The sequence below is a fragment of the Phyllobates terribilis genome, unplaced genomic scaffold (assembly GCF_046119375.1).
Source record: "Phyllobates terribilis strain yellow unplaced genomic scaffold, ASM4611937v1 Scaffold_5__5_contigs__length_657084704, whole genome shotgun sequence".
Classification (NCBI taxonomy): domain Eukaryota; kingdom Metazoa; phylum Chordata; class Amphibia; order Anura; family Dendrobatidae; genus Phyllobates; species Phyllobates terribilis.
Window position 1 is genome coordinate 22,058,374 of NW_027362765.1, and position 16,782 is coordinate 22,075,155.

General features: G+C 41.7%; 3 protein-coding genes across 3 annotated transcripts in view; all 3 read left to right on the forward strand.

Moving 5' to 3' along the window:
- LOC141271386 (uncharacterized) overlaps nucleotides 1–12,229 on the forward strand; it is an 83,172-nt gene extending 70,943 nt beyond the window's left edge. Inside the window, exons 8-13 of the mRNA XM_073681479.1 lie at nucleotides 3,736–3,924; nucleotides 7,036–7,215; nucleotides 7,298–7,421; nucleotides 7,501–7,592; nucleotides 7,791–7,881; nucleotides 10,820–12,229. Coding sequence (XP_073537580.1) covers nucleotides 3,736–3,924; nucleotides 7,036–7,215; nucleotides 7,298–7,421; nucleotides 7,501–7,592; nucleotides 7,791–7,881; nucleotides 10,820–11,646 — 1,503 coding nt within the window. The 3' untranslated portion in view covers nucleotides 11,647–12,229. The remainder of the gene's footprint in view (nucleotides 1–3,735; nucleotides 3,925–7,035; nucleotides 7,216–7,297; nucleotides 7,422–7,500; nucleotides 7,593–7,790; nucleotides 7,882–10,819) is intronic.
- Nucleotides 1–16,782, forward strand: part of LOC141270519 (uncharacterized) — a 248,884-nt gene that overhangs the window by 11,982 nt on the left and 220,120 nt on the right. The window lies entirely within an intron of this gene.
- LOC141270535 (uncharacterized) overlaps nucleotides 1–16,782 on the forward strand; it is a 176,368-nt gene that overhangs the window by 11,982 nt on the left and 147,604 nt on the right. The window lies entirely within an intron of this gene.

A 16,782-nucleotide genomic window follows, 5' to 3' on the forward strand; every position in this document is an offset into this window, starting at 1 on the left:
ATGATCTCAAAGATAACCTAGACCAACTTTGCATTTCTGATTAGGAAGTCACAAACTATATCATTCGCGATAAGTTAAATGCTTTGTTTATAGAAGAGAACTGTTTAGTTTGTAATTTTTTTGTTTCACTAATCTCATCTTGTACCAAGCTTGGCACTTGGTCTGAAATATCATTTATGTTTATATTGAATATTACTGTATGTTAAAAAATTTTCAATAAAAATTATATATTAAAAAAAAAGGGAGGATTTTGACTTTTCTAGCTCATTCAGAACGTCCCTCTTACTCTATCCTAGGTGTGTTAAATTCAGAGAGTTTGTTCTGTGGTGATCAGTTATCCCCTTCACGACATATAATGTAGATTTACGTCATATGTGGTATCCTTGGCTTTGATGCGGGCTCGCACGCCAAACCCGCATCTTTCCCGGAAGATGATGGCTTATTTAAATAGCCATCATGTGCATTTAACATCCGAGGATGGACTGGAGCTCTACCTGCGGCTGTTAATCTGCCGGTCTGCAACAGAGGCATTTATTACGTGTCGAGAGGGGGCACCGATGGGTAGTCATGACAGCCAAGGGTCTCCTGAATGTCCCCGTGCCTTTTATGATACTCCTGTGAAAGTCATTGTTTAGTTGGAATTCATAGGAGACTGTGTTTTTCTCTATACATAGCACTGCTATGTATAGAACAAGCGATCAGACAGTCGTGGCTTCAAATCCCCTAAGGAGACTAACAATACAATAAAATGTGGGAAAAATTTTTTTGAAAAAAACATGAAAAGAAAAAGAAAGTTCAAATCATCTGCCCTTTTGCCTCATTTAAAAAAAAAAAAAAAAAACAATAAAAAAAATGTAATAGTATATATCTCTATATCTATTTGTTTGCTGTAGCTTTGCTATATGTTATCTGTTGCATTTTATTCAATACTCACTGATCTGTTCGTACTTTCCTCATTGTAGACTTTATTTGATGGTGTACAGTGTTATACTCTGTAGCCAAGCCTAGTGTTAGTTCTGTCTTTGATCAGCTAGGCACCCCCTGGTGTGTTGATCAGCTGCTAATTGATCCCAAAGCATTTCCCACAATGCCTCTCACCTGATACTATAGTCTGCTCTATAAATGTAGATGCTTCATAAGGGGTGCACGTGTGTGGGGTGCATGCACGTGTCCTCTTAAGCAAAGTGTCATCGTCGCTAAGTGTTGTCCAGCAGCTAGCTCAGTGGCAGTTAGTCAGGGCAGTAGTTAGGTAACCCACACTTTGTACTCTTTTTTTAAAAAAAAATGTACTTCTATGTCCATCTTCCTGTGTGCTTTTGCCATCCACATTCACCTCCCCATCCCCCCTCCATCACCACTCATCCACATTAGCCCCTCTCTACTGCCCCCCAGATGTACAGCTCTCATGCTCTTCTCAACTTCCTGAATAATCTCAGCCCATCTTGTGCAAAGACACTGCACAAAAAACATGTAACAAATCCAAAAACTATTTGCTCTTTCTCTTTTTACTGCTTATACTTATTTCAGTGGATATCTCTCCTAACCTAGGTCCTCCCTCCCCCACCTCACATCATAACCCTGCTAACCTTATTAACATCAGTTGTACTCCTTCATCTCCACCTTTTAATTTTGCACTCTGGAATCCACGGTCTGTATGCAACAAGCTTCCTTTCCTGCACAACTTTCTGACCAACTCTCTCAGTCTGCTGGCCCTCATTGAAACCTGGATTCAGAATTGTGACACTGTTTCCCCTGCCGCTATTTCTCATGGCGGCTTACATTTCACTCATTCCCCGAGACCTGCGAACAGACGTGGTGGTGGAGTCAGCTTACTCCTGTCCCCACACTTTAGCAGTTCACCCCCCCCTCCCAGTTCCATCACTCTCATTTCCTACTTTTGAGGTCCACACCATCAGGCTCTTCCATCCCTTCTCCCTCAGAGTAGCAGTCATATACTGTGACAATACAGCGTAAAATCTTTATTATGCCAGTCATATACTTTCTGATGGCAAAAACAGCATACCTTTATTTTTATGTTGACTCTTTAATCTGTGTTCTTCTTTAGTTGATTAACACAGAATATTATTTGTATAACCCTGAATGTTAACTGCTCTTTGATTCTGAAACAATGATGTGTATTTACAAGAGCCCCTGTGATACGAACTATGTAAATAGATTAGCTAGAACAATGAATGTTTGCTACATATGTTAAATACCATTGTAGGGTGTTTGCCAGTCAATCTTGGGGGATGAGCTGTGGATACTCAAGCCCTGTGGAATAATACCATCCCTAATTCTTAACCTGTGGATGTGTATTTAAGAAGGGACATGTGTTTCTGAGACAGAATGAGACTTGGGACAGAGAATCAAGGAACATCAGACAGACTTTACAAGGAGAATGAGAGACATCCTTCAGGACAGCAGATGGATTGCATGGCATTAACCCAAAGAGACATAGATTTGTATTCTATATGATTCTAGTCTAAGGGTGTCGGCCCTGACTGGAAAGATTCGGATCTGCTCCATTAATCATCAGAGAGACATGGATACATTTTGGGGAGTCCAGGAGAGGACGAAGAAGTCACCTGGCCCCATGGATATGTTTTGGGGTTGCTAGGAGGGACCCACCGGTCGCCTAGAACCCATGGAGACATTTGGAATTGTCGGTAGGGACCCACCAGTCGCCTGGCCCCGTGGAAACTCTCGGAGAGGCCAGGGTGAGACCCTTGGGTCTCCTGGCCTTGTACCTCGATGGACTGCTAGCTTCCTAAGCTTGCCACTACCTTCTCTCTATGGGGGCCCGCCAGAAGCGGGGGGCCACTGGTTGAGGTAGTCGGCCCTGGAAGTGTCCGAAGTCACGGCTGTTAGATTCCAGGCGGGCAGAGAAGGAAGGTTGAGACTGTGTAATATTGTACCATCTTGAGTATTTGCTGGGACTGTTCTGTGTGTTTATTGTCTGCTTTGTGGTTCAATAAAGTATTGCCACGCCGTTTTACCCTCACCCTGTGTTGTCTGAGTGGCGTTACGCCCATGGAAGACTCTGGGTCTTCACATATACCACCCCCCAGGCTCCCTCACCCAGTTCCTTGACCATTTTTCTGCCTGGCTGCCGTACTTCATGTCCTTAGATTTGCCAACCCAATTCCTGAGAGACTTCAATATCCCCATAAACAGCCCCACTTACCCACCTGCATCCCAGCTTAGATCTCTAACCACTTCTCTTGGAGTCTCATAGTTTTCAACCTCTGAGACACACAAAGACAGTAACACCCTTGATATGGTCTTTGTCCGGCTCTGTTCAGTCTCCTACATAGATAACTCACCTCTTCCCCTCTCTGACCACAACATTCTCTTTTTCACTATCACAAATTCTTGCCCACTACAGCACACTCCTACCTATCACACATTCAGAAATCTACAAGCTATTAACCCTCATACACTTACAAAGTCTCCTCACTCATCACTGTCCCTAATCTCCTCTTTTTCCTGTCCTGATCTGGCTGTAAATCACTACAATGACACTCTCAGAAGCACCCTCAACCAAGTATCATCCCTCACCCTCAGAACCTTCAAACACAGAGTAAAACAGCCTAGCTCACACCTCAAACTCTATTTCTCCAGCGATGCTCTTGCAGTGCCGAACGGCTATGGAGGAACACTCGTACACCAGAAAACTTTATCCACTATAAATTTATGTTAAGAACCTATAACTCTGCCCTTCACCTCACCAAACAGACATACTTCACCACCCTAATTTCCTCACTATCCAACAACCCAAGAAACCTCTTCGACCCCTTTCATTCCCTCCTCAGTCCTAAAGCGCAGGCCCCTACCACGGACATTTGTGCTGCGGATCTGGTCTCCTACTTCACAGAGAAAATAGAAAATATCCATAAAAAAATCAGCTCCCTGCCACCAAGTGCCGTGACTCCCATCCCTCCCCACATCTCCTCTGGCTCACTCTCCACATTTGACCCAGTCCCAGAATAAGAAGTCTCCAGGTTCCTCTCTTTTTCTCGATCTACTACATGCACCACTGACCCCATTCCCTCACACCTACTCCAGTCTCTCTCTCCAGTCGTCACTACTCTCCTAACTAAAATCTACAATCTCTCCCTCTCTTCTGGTATCTTCCCCTCCTCCTTCAAACATTCTATCATTACTCCATTATTAAAAAAAACCCTCTTTTGATCCATCCTGCACAAATAACTACTGACCAGTCTCCAGTCTCTCCTTCACCTCTAAACTTTTGGAGCGCATGGTCTACTACCACCTTACCTATTACCTCTCCACTCACTCTCTTCTAGATCCATCACAGTCTGGCTTCCACCCCCTACATTCTGCAGAAACTGCACTCCTCAAAGTGACCAATGACCTTTTGACAGCAAAACGTAACTGTGACAACTCTCTGCTCATTCTTCTTGACCTCTCAGCAGACTGTCGACCACCTGTCGACCACCATCTCCTACTCTCTATGCTCCACTCAATCTGCATAAAGGACACTGCTCTCTCTCCTGGTTCTCTTCCTATCTTTCTGACCGCTGACCACTTCTCCTCTTCCTCTCATTATTGAGGTCTTTCAGGGTTCAGTCCTTGGCCCTCTTCTCTCCTTACCCGGCCCCAATTGGAGAGACCATCAGCAAACTTTGCTTTCAGTACCATATTTATGCTGATGACACACAACTACACACTTCATTCCCAGACCTTACCCCTCTGTACTACAGAACACCAGTGCCTGTTTGTCCGCAGTTACCAACATCATGTCCACTCTCTATCTGAAACTCAATCTTTCCAAAACTGAACTACTTCTGCTCCCACCGTCTATTTACCTCCCTAAATCTGACATCTCCCTCTCCCTCGCCGTGTATGGCACCACAATAACTCCGAGCCAGCAGGCTCGTTTTCTGAGTGATATGTTTGACACCAATCTTTCCTTCATCTCCCATATACACTCTCTTGCCCGCTCTGGTCGCTTGCACCTGAAGAACATCTCTATAATCTGCCCCTTTCTCACTATGGAAACAATAAAAACCCTAACTGTTGCCCTCATCCACTCCCGCCTTGTCTACTTTAACTCTCTATTAATTAGCCTCCTCCTCACTTGACGTTCCCCTCTCCAGTCCATCCTTAATGCAGCAGCCAGGGTCATCTATCTGGCTAATCGCTACTCAGATGCTTCCGCTCTGTGTCAGTCATTGCATTGGCTGCCCATACATTATAGGATCCAATTTTAATTGCTCGTTCTCACCCATAAAGCTCTCCATAGTGCGGCACCCCCTGCATCTCCTCCCTCATTTCTGTTTATAGGCCTACCCGTTCTCTACGCTCCGCAAGCTACTTTCGACTAATATCCGCACTAATCCATACCTCCCACTCCCGGCTCCTAGACTTCTCCCGAATTGCACCTATTCTTTGGCATGCTCTAGCGCTCCCTATAAACACATCTGTTTAGGTCGGCCTATCACTTTCCATAATCCAAGTCCCTTTATATATATAGCCCATTCACTAGTTCTCTGAACATAAGTCTCCATCAAACTCCACCGCACCCACAAGCACTACAAATATTGGCTGGTGAGGAGCTCATGCAGAGTTTATCTATCCCCCATTCCCTCAAGATGGCTGGACCATCATTGTAAATAAGCACCAGTACTTTGTGTCACCTCCACCTCATTGTAGATTGTAAGCTCTTACGAGCAGGGTCGTCATTATTTTTGCTTTAATTATTGTATTATCTTTACCTGTTACTTATGACTGTTGTATATGAACCTCTGAATTGTAAAGCTCTGCGGAATATGTTGGCGCTATATTAATAAAGATTATTATTATTATTATTTAAAAAAAAAGTGTGTGTGTAAAAGCCATCCATATCTCTAATATCTGTTGCTATGTGCTATCAGACCTGAAAGTAGACTGAGGCAGAGCATGACCTGCGTCTGTGTTTAACACGTGCCTGTTGAAAGCTAAGTAGATAAATGTGCTCAAACCAATGGGACGGCCACACCCCCCATGTTTTTTGCTTAGTCCGACTAGACTGCAGAAATGAGCATTCGGATCTTTGCTTTTGATGTGGAATGTTTCGAGGGACTTGTATACATGCCTTCTGGTCCTATCCCAAGCTCTCATCATTCTGGTTGGATATAGTCCCCTTCATGCATACTCATTTTGAGTTCCATAGGGGACTCTCCCTAAGATGCCACCAATCTCACCGAGTGAGTTACGAGGAGCCAAGAAGAAGTCACCAGGTAGACTATACTTGACAAATAGCTGTATTTATTTGCAAAGTTGAATGTATGTTTTATTAGCATATAAGAATCACAATAGAGACAAGCTATAATATAATACTAAACTAGTTTCACCTTCTAGATTTGTCAGTGGTCAGATGTGGAAACTATGTTCTGAGGGAAGTTTGTACTGAACAATGCACCCATAGCTTACAGAAAAGCAAGAGCACCTTTCTTTACAAGCCAAAAATGGGAATAGAAATTGGAGTTAAAAGAAATCTTCTTTCTAAAATTATATGGTGATGACATTTTCAAATTCATCACTGTCATTTTTTTTGTTTTTGTATTAGATTATTTCCAACTTGAGTTCCCTATATTAATATAAATGTATTGTAATACCAACTGAAAGAACATATGAATTCTCTGTCTGAGCTCTTGATTTATTAAGTACGCTATCACATTCTTGCTTTTTCCTTGCATATATTGTAATGGTATATTTTACATTGTATTCTGTATGTTTTTACATCGGCTCATCTTTTTTGTATATAGGTTCCTACAATAGCAGACATTAATAATTGATCCATATAATTTTACTGACATGTCAAGGATGGATGGGGAAAGGGACATGATAGCAGAGAAGATATTACACCTCACCCTAGAGATCCTCTTCCGGCTTACTGGAGAGGTGAGAGATTCTGATGACGTCACATTATATCATTCTTATCTATGGGAATAACAGATGGACAGAACTGGAGAGGTGAGGACTCTGGAAATGTCTGTAGTGAGATTTAATAATGTGTCCCTCCATAACCAGGATTACACAGTAGTGAAGAAGACCTCTAGTGAGCACTGTCAGGCCCCTGTGTCTGAGGGATGGGGAAGACTCCTGAGCCCAATCATGGGGCGTCCGCATCACCCCCTTATACATGAGGACTTCAATGAGCAGAAGATCCTAGAACTCACCTACAAGATGATTGAGCTGCTGACTGGAGAGGTGACACTGCTGGGAATGCTGGGACATTATACAGTAACGCTATGAAGGTTTCAGGGGATAACTGTATCATTGTATGTGTTAGGTTTCTATAAGGTGTCAGGATGTCGCTATCTATTTCTCCATGGATGAGTGGGATTATTTAGATGGACACAAAGATGTCTACAAAGACGTCATGATGGAGGTTCCCCAGCCCCTCACATCACCAGGTAATAGACAGGACTAAATACACACAGCCTATAATTATCTGTATGTAAAGAATGAATTCAGTCTCTGTGTTTCCTCCAGTTCTATCCAGTAAGAAGACAACACCAGAGAGATGTCCCCAACATCTTCTATCACAGGACCGTGAACAAGAAAATCCCAATGTTCCTCATCAGGTAGATGGAGAAAAGGTGTCATGAGATCTCCCCTATGATGTGTAGACGGCTGTGAAGGTCTTGTGCTATGTCTTATTTTATCCACCCGTATTATATGTTTTATACTTGTGTAATGAGAACGGTGGAGATGACAGGATTAGAGCTGATCATAGATGTGACTTCTCCATTTGTCTGTGACTTTTACAATATTTGTTTCAGGGTGAAGATCTCACTCATATTAATACTACAGAGATATATGTGAGGTGTGATGAGTGGTGTAAAGAGGAGATTCCTACATATGACTACCCAGGTGAGTGGTAACCACTAAATGCAGAGAAGTCACAGATTCTTCTTATGAGAATATACACACAGTATATATCTGCCACGTCAGAACTAGCTCTTGGTTAATAAATAATTGACCACAAGACAACTGATATCAAGAAATATAGTAATAAATAACAATAATTAACCCATTAATTATTCAGCCATTATTGGTTTGGGTCGATTACCAATACATAATTAAAATCTGATAATCCTATCCATCCAGGGCTAATGCTGGGTGATGCATCTCTCTGAAAAAGCTCACGACTATAGAATAATCCAATTAATTGGACAAGAAGCTGGAGGCTTGTCAGCTCTTTCACTTGAATAGGACAATTCTCCCTGACTACAGGAGTTTTCATACTCTGTCTCCAACTTCTCCCTCCTCAGACACCAGTCAGAGGAAGCGGTCTCCAAGGCCTTTTAAATCTTCTCTGAGTTCTTGTCACATGAGACCCTCAACTCTTCATTATAACTCAGAAAAAGCAATAATTTAAAATCTAGCAAGAAATATTTTTAACCCCCTTCCCGACATGTTCCATACATGTACGGTGTATGGGGGTGTTCTAATTAATAGCACTGCGGAGTTCAATTAGTGAGGTCATTCATGCTGTGAAGGAACAGGTGTCAATTATGGCCTTATTTAAAGGTGGAAGACAGCAAATGTTTCACCTGCTGGTTTTAGCCATTTCTCAGTGAGTAAAATGGGTCGTTCCAGAAATTGTCCTGAAGAGAAAGAACTTTAATCAAGAACTTGATTGGAGAGGGGAAAAGATATAAAGAAGTGCAGAAAATAATTGGCTGCTCAGTTAAAAGGATTTCCATTGCTTTAAACTGGCAAACAAAACCCGAAACTCGTGGTAGGAAAAGAAATCCTACCATACGCATAGAATAGATCATAGAATCACAAGAATGACTAAAAAAAGCATCCAGTTATCAACTCCAGGGAGATCAAAGAAGATCTTCAGTTACCTGGAAGTCCTGCAACCATCAGAAGACACCTAAACTATTTGCAAGAAATCGTATTAAAGTACCATTGCCGAAACAAAAGTAATGTAGAAAAGTTACACTTTGCCAAAGAACACATTGACTGGACTAAAGAGAAGTGGCGCAACATTCTATGGACAGATGAGAACAAGATTGGCATTGGGACAGTTTGTGAGACGACCCATGAACACTAAATTCAAGCCATAGTACACTGTGAAGATTGTAAAACATGGAGGACCAAGCATAAAGATTTGGGGATGTTTCTCATACTTTGGAGTTGGGCCCATTTATTGCATACCAGGCCACATAGACCAGTTTGAATATATTAAAATACTGGAAGAGGTGATGTTGCTTCATGCTGAGCAAGAAATGCCCTTGAAATGTGTGTTTCAGCAGGACAATGACCCCAAACACACCAGCAAGCGGGCAACATCCTGGTTCCAGGGCAATAAGATTGATGTTATGAAGTGGTCTCCCAATCCCCAGACCTCAATCCGATGGATAATTTGTGGAGTGACATAAAAAAATGCTGATTTTCATACAAAACCTAAGAATGCAAAAGAACTGTGGAATGTAGTGCAGTCAGCTTGGGCTGGAATATCTGTTAGCAGGTGTCAGATGTTAGTTGACTTCATGCCATACATGTTTAAAGCAGTTATCAGAAATAAAGGTTATACAACTCAATATTCGTTCAGTGACTAACAGAAAAGCCTCTTAAACAGTAAGATTTATGGCGTCCTGAGGTATTATTCCACTTAGACTAATAAGGAACATTAAGTGACCTTAGTTGTGTGTAAGACCACGATGGATACTGTTCTTGTGGCACAAGCTACGAAACTCTGAATTAAAGCAACTGATATTCTGTGTAATTTCAGTTTAGAAGCTGTGTGGTTAAGACAAAATTTGTTACAATAGTGCAACTGTAATTAGGTTTTAAGTCCATGCTTTCAGATTGGTAGTAATTACCACAGATCATTAGACTTTTTTTGTATCGTCTAGAATTTTCTAAAATTTCCTTTAAATGGCACTAGAGTTCTTGTCCTCTTCCTCTCTGAAGAGGCAATTTGCATATTTAATTTCTCAGAGGAGCATGCATGGTACAGAAGTCTCCTCACTCTGACATGTCAGGCCTGGCTTGTGACTCTTCACAATGATAAACCTTACCCCTTAGATCCCCAAATTTTCTCATGATTATTAAGGCAGAGACAAAAGGATCTGGTGTAAGCCATTTGACAAGAATCTTCGAGGCAGGGCCTTTTATAATATTGTTTATCACTTTTGCCATATAAGGAGAAATTATTGGAAGAATCCTCATGGATCACTACTTTCGGAATGACTTCCTCCATGCTCAATTTAGATTATAGTTCAAGAACACAAAAATAGCAGTCGCATTTTATCCAGTAAAGAAATCCAGGACAGGAGTGATCTGTCTTTCACACAGGTGGCAAAGGTTAATTCTAAAGTTCAATCAGGAAAGAAAATCCTCAGCAATCGCCGAATATTGCACATCCATTTTTTTCATCGAAAGCCAAGAGTAGATTATAAAATAAAGAAAACGCTTAACAAATTTTGTCCTTTACTTGTGTCCACTCCCAGCTTTGTTTATCAACCACAGACAGACCTTTATGATTCTCCATCATTTAATTAGAAAATACTGATGGGTACACTGAAACACGAATCTATGGAGATATTGTCTCTCTCGTAAAAAAAAAAAAAAACCTGCAAGAAAGTAGCACGAAACCTAGCATCACCTTCTGATGCTTGTTTTGTGTTCTACTGTTTGTGATTTGCTTTGCATCACTGTCTTAGTTAAAAAGCAAATTATTCAGAATGCCTTGTATTTTGTGTGGATAATTTCTAACATTTATATTTTAAAAATATCAGTATACATCCTAAGTGATATTATTCAAAAATAATCAAATTATTTTTATTCTTGGCAGATGACAGTACCAGGAGCTCAGGGGGACATCAGATATCTTTAGATTGCAAAGCAGATGATTGTGATATCACACACGATACATGTGAAGAATATGTCATAATTCCAGATATAGCCCTTCACAGCAACGATCTATCATCTGGTCCTTTTGAACAGATCCTCTCTTCTGATTCATCACAAAATGTTCAGAAAAACAAACGTGTCCAAAATCAAAGAGGTCACAAAGGGGAGAAGCCATTTTCATGTTCAGAATGTGGAAAATGTTTTGGTGTGCAATCAAAACTTACAAAACATAAGAGAAGTCACACAGGGGAGAAGCCATTTGCTTGTGAAGAATGTGGGAAATGTTTTACAGAGAGATCGATTCTATTGAGACATCAGACAATTCACAGAGGTGCAAAGCCGTTCTCATGTCCAGAATGTGGGAAATGTTTCAACCAGAAATCGTGCCTTGTTACACATCAGAGAATTCACACAGGAACAAAGCCATTTGCATGTTCAGAATGTGGGAAAAGTTATGCTGCTAAGTCAAATCTTGCGAAACATCAATGGGTTCACGCCGGGCTGAAGCCATTTTCGTGTTCAGAATGTGGGAAACTTTTTATCTATAAAGCATCTCTTGTTACACATTTACGTATTCACACCGGGGTGAAGCCATTCTCATGTTCAGAATGTGGAAAACGCTTTATCCAGAATTCAGCTCTCGTCAGACATCAAAAAATTCACACAAAGCAAAAGGTATTTTCATGCCCAGAATGTGAGAAATGTTTCACCAAGAAGTCAAGTCTTCATAACCATCAAAAAATTCATACAGAACAGAAGCAACTTTAATAGTAGGCGGAGAGTGTTGTAACAAAAAAAAAAATTGCTTAGACATCAAAGGACTCGCACATGGAAGTAGCATGTGTTAAGCTTGTATTACTTGAAAATCGTACAATACAAATACACTAGAATTAAGGAGATGAAATTGGCTGCACTTGGTCAATGCTTCCCGCGCCAAAGTCAGCTGTCTCTGGCCAGAGCCTCGTTCACTCCCTGGACACAGTGACTTTATGACGAAGACACAGGAGGGGTCAAAACTCCTATCTATGTCACATATCTTCCAGCACCTTTCATGTTATTGTCTGCCTCTCACCTATACTTGGAATAAAAATTTTTTTGCATCTTTTGGAATTAAGAGTGTGCGGTGAATTACTCTTTATATAGCTAGAATTAAGTCACATGTCATTGATGAGACAGGAAGCGCAACTTGAAATAAAAACTATAAAGAGAAAAAGCGCAATAGGGTCTTATCCGGTTAATAAAAGATAAGATAGAAGCAGAGGGTGCTCACCTGGTCAGGTTGTGACAGTCACAACCCTATTGAAACCTTGTAAAAGGCTGTTGCAGCACCACCAAGTAGATAGGTGCAAATGCTGGGAGATGAGGTCGGTGTAAAGCCGCGCTGCCAGAAATTCAATATACAATTAGAAACCAAAAGAAGTGTAGATGAGGTTTTATTTGTCAACGCCTTTCGATGCATTACAACCTCTTCATCAGGACAAACCACAATGATCATAAAACGCAAACTTAGAACACTGGTTAAGAACTTTAAAATGTACAGTGTTCTAACGATGTCTTTGTCTTTTTGTACTATTATGTTACATGCAAATGTTTGAGATTATCCAACTACTTTTACTTTAAGATAAAGATAATACCGGTAAATACAAAATGTGACTTTTACTAGATCATTCCACTACATAAAGATTTTTTGAAAAACTTATATGCTGCTTGTAAAAAAAAAAAAAGTACCGTATTTTTCGGACTATAAGACGCACCGGACCATAAGACGCACCTAGGTTTTAGAGGAGGAAAATATATAAAAAATGTAAGCAAAAAATGTGGTCACGATGCACTGTTAAGGGGGAGCGGGTCTGCTGCTGACACTGGAAAAGGGGTAATGTCCCCCAATTCTGATAATATCCCCCATCCTGATAGATGTGCCCCCCTTCCTATTATACGTGGCTCCCATCCCCATCCTGATATGCATGGCACCCCGCATCCTTATCCTGGTGTGCATAGCACCCCTCATCCCTATCCTGGTATGCATGGCACCCCTCACCCCTATCCTGGTATGCATGGCACCCCTCACCCCTATCCTGGTATGCATGGCACCCTTCTTCCTTATCCTGGTATGCATGGTTCCGCCTAATCCCCATCAGGCTGCACACAAAAAACAGTCCTACTCGCCTTTCTTCTCTCTCCTCCAGCGCTGCATCCTGTCTGCCCGCACTGATCTCTACATGTGAGCCGCGCATGACATCACTGCCATGCGTGGCTCACAAGGAGAGATCAGCTGCCGGAAGTCACTGCTCCCCACGCCGGAACTGTGTGTGCGGGGAGCATTGACTTCATGCTCCTTAATAGCTGGCACACAGCGTAGTCGCAGCGCGGCTCCTGCTGCTGCCGGGCGATCGCGTGTGCCCGCTGTTAAAGGGCATGAATATTCACCCCCTCCCCATGCCCAACACCATCCCAACTGTGAAACAAGTGGCAGTATCATGTTGTGGGGTTGTTTTGCTGCAGGAGGGACTGGTGCACTTCACAAAATAGATGGCATCATGAGAAAAGAAGATTATGTGGCAATACTGAAGCAACATCTCAAAACATCAGCCAAGAAGTTAAAAATTGGGTGGAAATGGATCTTCCAAATGCACAATGACCCGAAGCATACTGCCAAAATGGTAACAAAGTGGCTTAAGGATAAGAAAGTTAATGTTTTGTAGTGGCCATCCCAAATCCCTGATCTCAATCCTATTGAAAATTTATGGGCAAAGTTGAAAAGGCAGGTGCGAGCAAGGTGACCTACAAACCTGGATCAGTTACATCAGTTTTGTCAGGAGGAATGGGCCCAAATTCCAACCAACTATTGTAAGAAGCTTGTGGAAAGATATCCCAAACGTTTGACCCAAGTCATTCAGTTTAAGGTCAAATATTAATGAAATGTTTGTAAACTTTTGACTATTCAGTAAGTAATAAAAATGCCTTAAAACATTCTCGCTCATTATTCTGGCATTTGGCAAATATTAAAAATTATGGTAATCCTAATTGACCTAAAACGGAAAAGGTTTATTCTGATTTCATGTCAGATATTGAGAAAAACATGCATATGTGTCTTTTTATATAGTGTATGTAAACTTCTGGTCTCAACTGTACTTGGCTTGAGAATATACCCAGCTAACTGTGGGCATGTTGCAAACTTGACACAGAGTGACAGTAGAAGTTAAACCAGATGTCCTGGCCCCCTCTCCCCACTGTATAAAGCAGTAAGTTTTAAGTGCTGCCCAGGAAGCTGCGATACATGATAAAGTCTGAGATTTCCTGTCTTGAAGTCTTATTGTCCCTATAACCTTCCCGTTAAACTCCCCCATTTTACTATTAAACACAGTAATGTTCTAAATCCAGCTACACTATTACTAGTAGATTTAGAAAAGTGAGGAGAATATCAGGATGGGGAAGGGGGAGGGACCATAAGCCAAGACCTACCCCAGTTTTCCAAAATATCATATGAGGAAGCTCAGTTTGATATGACACATGAACATGAGTGTCAGTGGCAGGCGTTAATGGAGGCAGAAACAAGGATTGGAAAATCTTACTGATGTACCACTCGCTAACCCCTCTGCTGAGTATTTTGTGGATGGTTCCGGAGCTTAGAACAATGATCAAGGACGATTCATGCAGTAGTCCACAATGGTAAGCCAGTGATATAAAAACCACTCTCCCCAGCTGTCCTGTGCAAGAGGCTGAGCTGAAGACACTCGATGCAACTTGCTATCTGGGAAAAGGTAAAGAAATATATTTTCATTCTTAAGATATGTTTTAAAGTGTCGCACATGACTTTGGCAAAGCTGTAATATCTTGACCTCTGCTGGCAAACCAATCAGATAGTAGAACAGCTACTCAAAGCACTCACCCTTCCTTGAAGGGCAGCCATAGTCAAAGTAACTGCACACATACAGGAACAAACTTCCCTTGCAGCGCAGCTACTTCTGACCGGTATATTGGCTATAGCAGATGCGGAAACCCCAGGAGACTCAGTGACCCAACATGTGGGAAACCCCTTTCAACCAAGAATGTATTCACTGCACCAGCCCCCAGTAGCTGTTAATCTTGAACTACTGCAGGTCTTCTAGACCCATGGCTTCCCCAAGGACAAAGCACATGGGTCTATGCAAGTGCCATACGGGCAGTGTCAGGGGTATGGCAGGTAAACACTTGTATGGTGTTCTTAGGTTTCCAAGCTTCTCCCTTTTTCCTCCAAATGTAATGATGGTCATTATTCCCAAAAGTTCAGCTTTAGTTTAATCAGACCACAGGATATGTCTCCAAAAATTAAGGACTTTGTTCCTGTGTGTATTTGCAAACATTAATCTGGCTTTTTTATGTTTCTTTGGAGTAATGGCTTCTTCCTGGCAGAGTGACCTTTCAGCCCATACACTGTGGTTATTGACACAATCTTACCAGCTTCCCCAATCCTCTTCACAAGGTCTTTTGCTTTTGTCCTTGGGTTGATATGCAAATGTCAGACCAAAGCACGTACATCTCTGGGACACAGAACTCGTCTCCTTCCTGAGCGGTATGATGGCTGGACATTCCCATCTTGTTTGTACTTGCGTATAATTGTTTGTACAGATGAACGAGGCACCTTCAAGTATCTTGAAATTGTACGCAAAGATGAGCCAGACATGTGCAAGTCCACAATTCTCTTCCTGATTTCTTTAGACTTTTCCATGATGCTACACAAAGAAGCAGTGTGTTTTCAGGTGTGCATTAAAATACATCCACAGGTGTGTCTCTAATTCACTCAGAAGCTTCCAAACACATGACCTCATCATATGGGCGATCCAGAATTGTTTAAAGGCATAGTAATCTTAATGTATGTAAACTTTTGACTTTGCAGTCTCTCTCTCTTTCATTATTCTGGCATTTGGCAAATATTAAAAATTATGGTAATCCTAATTGACGTAAAACGGGAAAGGTTTATTCTGATTTCATGTCAGATATTGAGAAAAACATGCATATGTGTCTTTTTATATAATGTAAACTACTGGTTTCAACGGTAGGTAGGGAATCTGATTCAGAGCGTGTGCTGTCCAGGGCTATGGGAATGGTCAGAAACAGGAGACTACACAGCGTGCCTTCTTCTAAGGGTGTGGTTATCTTGGGGCCATTAGTAGGGAATGATATGCGAGCCTCAATTTTCTGCAACACGTCTGTCCGTAACAAATTAGAAAGTAAATCAGGGGAAACTAAAACCTAGGTTAGAATTGAAATTAAATCATGCAAATTCAGTCGGAGGGGCTAAGTCATTCGTAACTTAGTAGGTCGTCCCCCTACCCCTTCACAAGTCACATAGTGGGGGGACAATATGTTCTTAATACCGTATGGGCTGGTCCAGTGTCTACCATGAATGAAACAGTTGGTCCCTCACCCAGAGAGATGGGGACAGTGATTGTGGTTCCCTGGAGGGGACAATAGGGCAGAGGTAGATATCTGGATTACAAGTTTCCTATGCGGAGGTCAGATTAATAGCTGTTGATTTTATGGGAAATTTGGCCAAAAATGTTTGGCCCACAAGACCAACATCCTACATTGCTGTAGTCTCTATTTCCTCCTTTGTGGTTACTTCTTCCCCTCCCTTGTCCCTTTCTGAGCAGCAGGAGAGCCAAGTTAACTCTTTCTTATGACATGGCTTTCTAGTTCAGCTCCTCAGGTTATTTCCTTCAGATCAACCCATTGCATATTATGCTACTCCAGGCGACTGGAGCTTACTGTGGTCTGGAGTCTGGACTGATCTAAGGCAATTCATATAATTTCACATCTATCTATTGCTTAAACAACAATACCAAACCTACTGCATCATATGCACAGACAAGGGTGGTACCGCCTTACAGTTGCCATTCCTCATGACTGCAACTTCAATGTCAG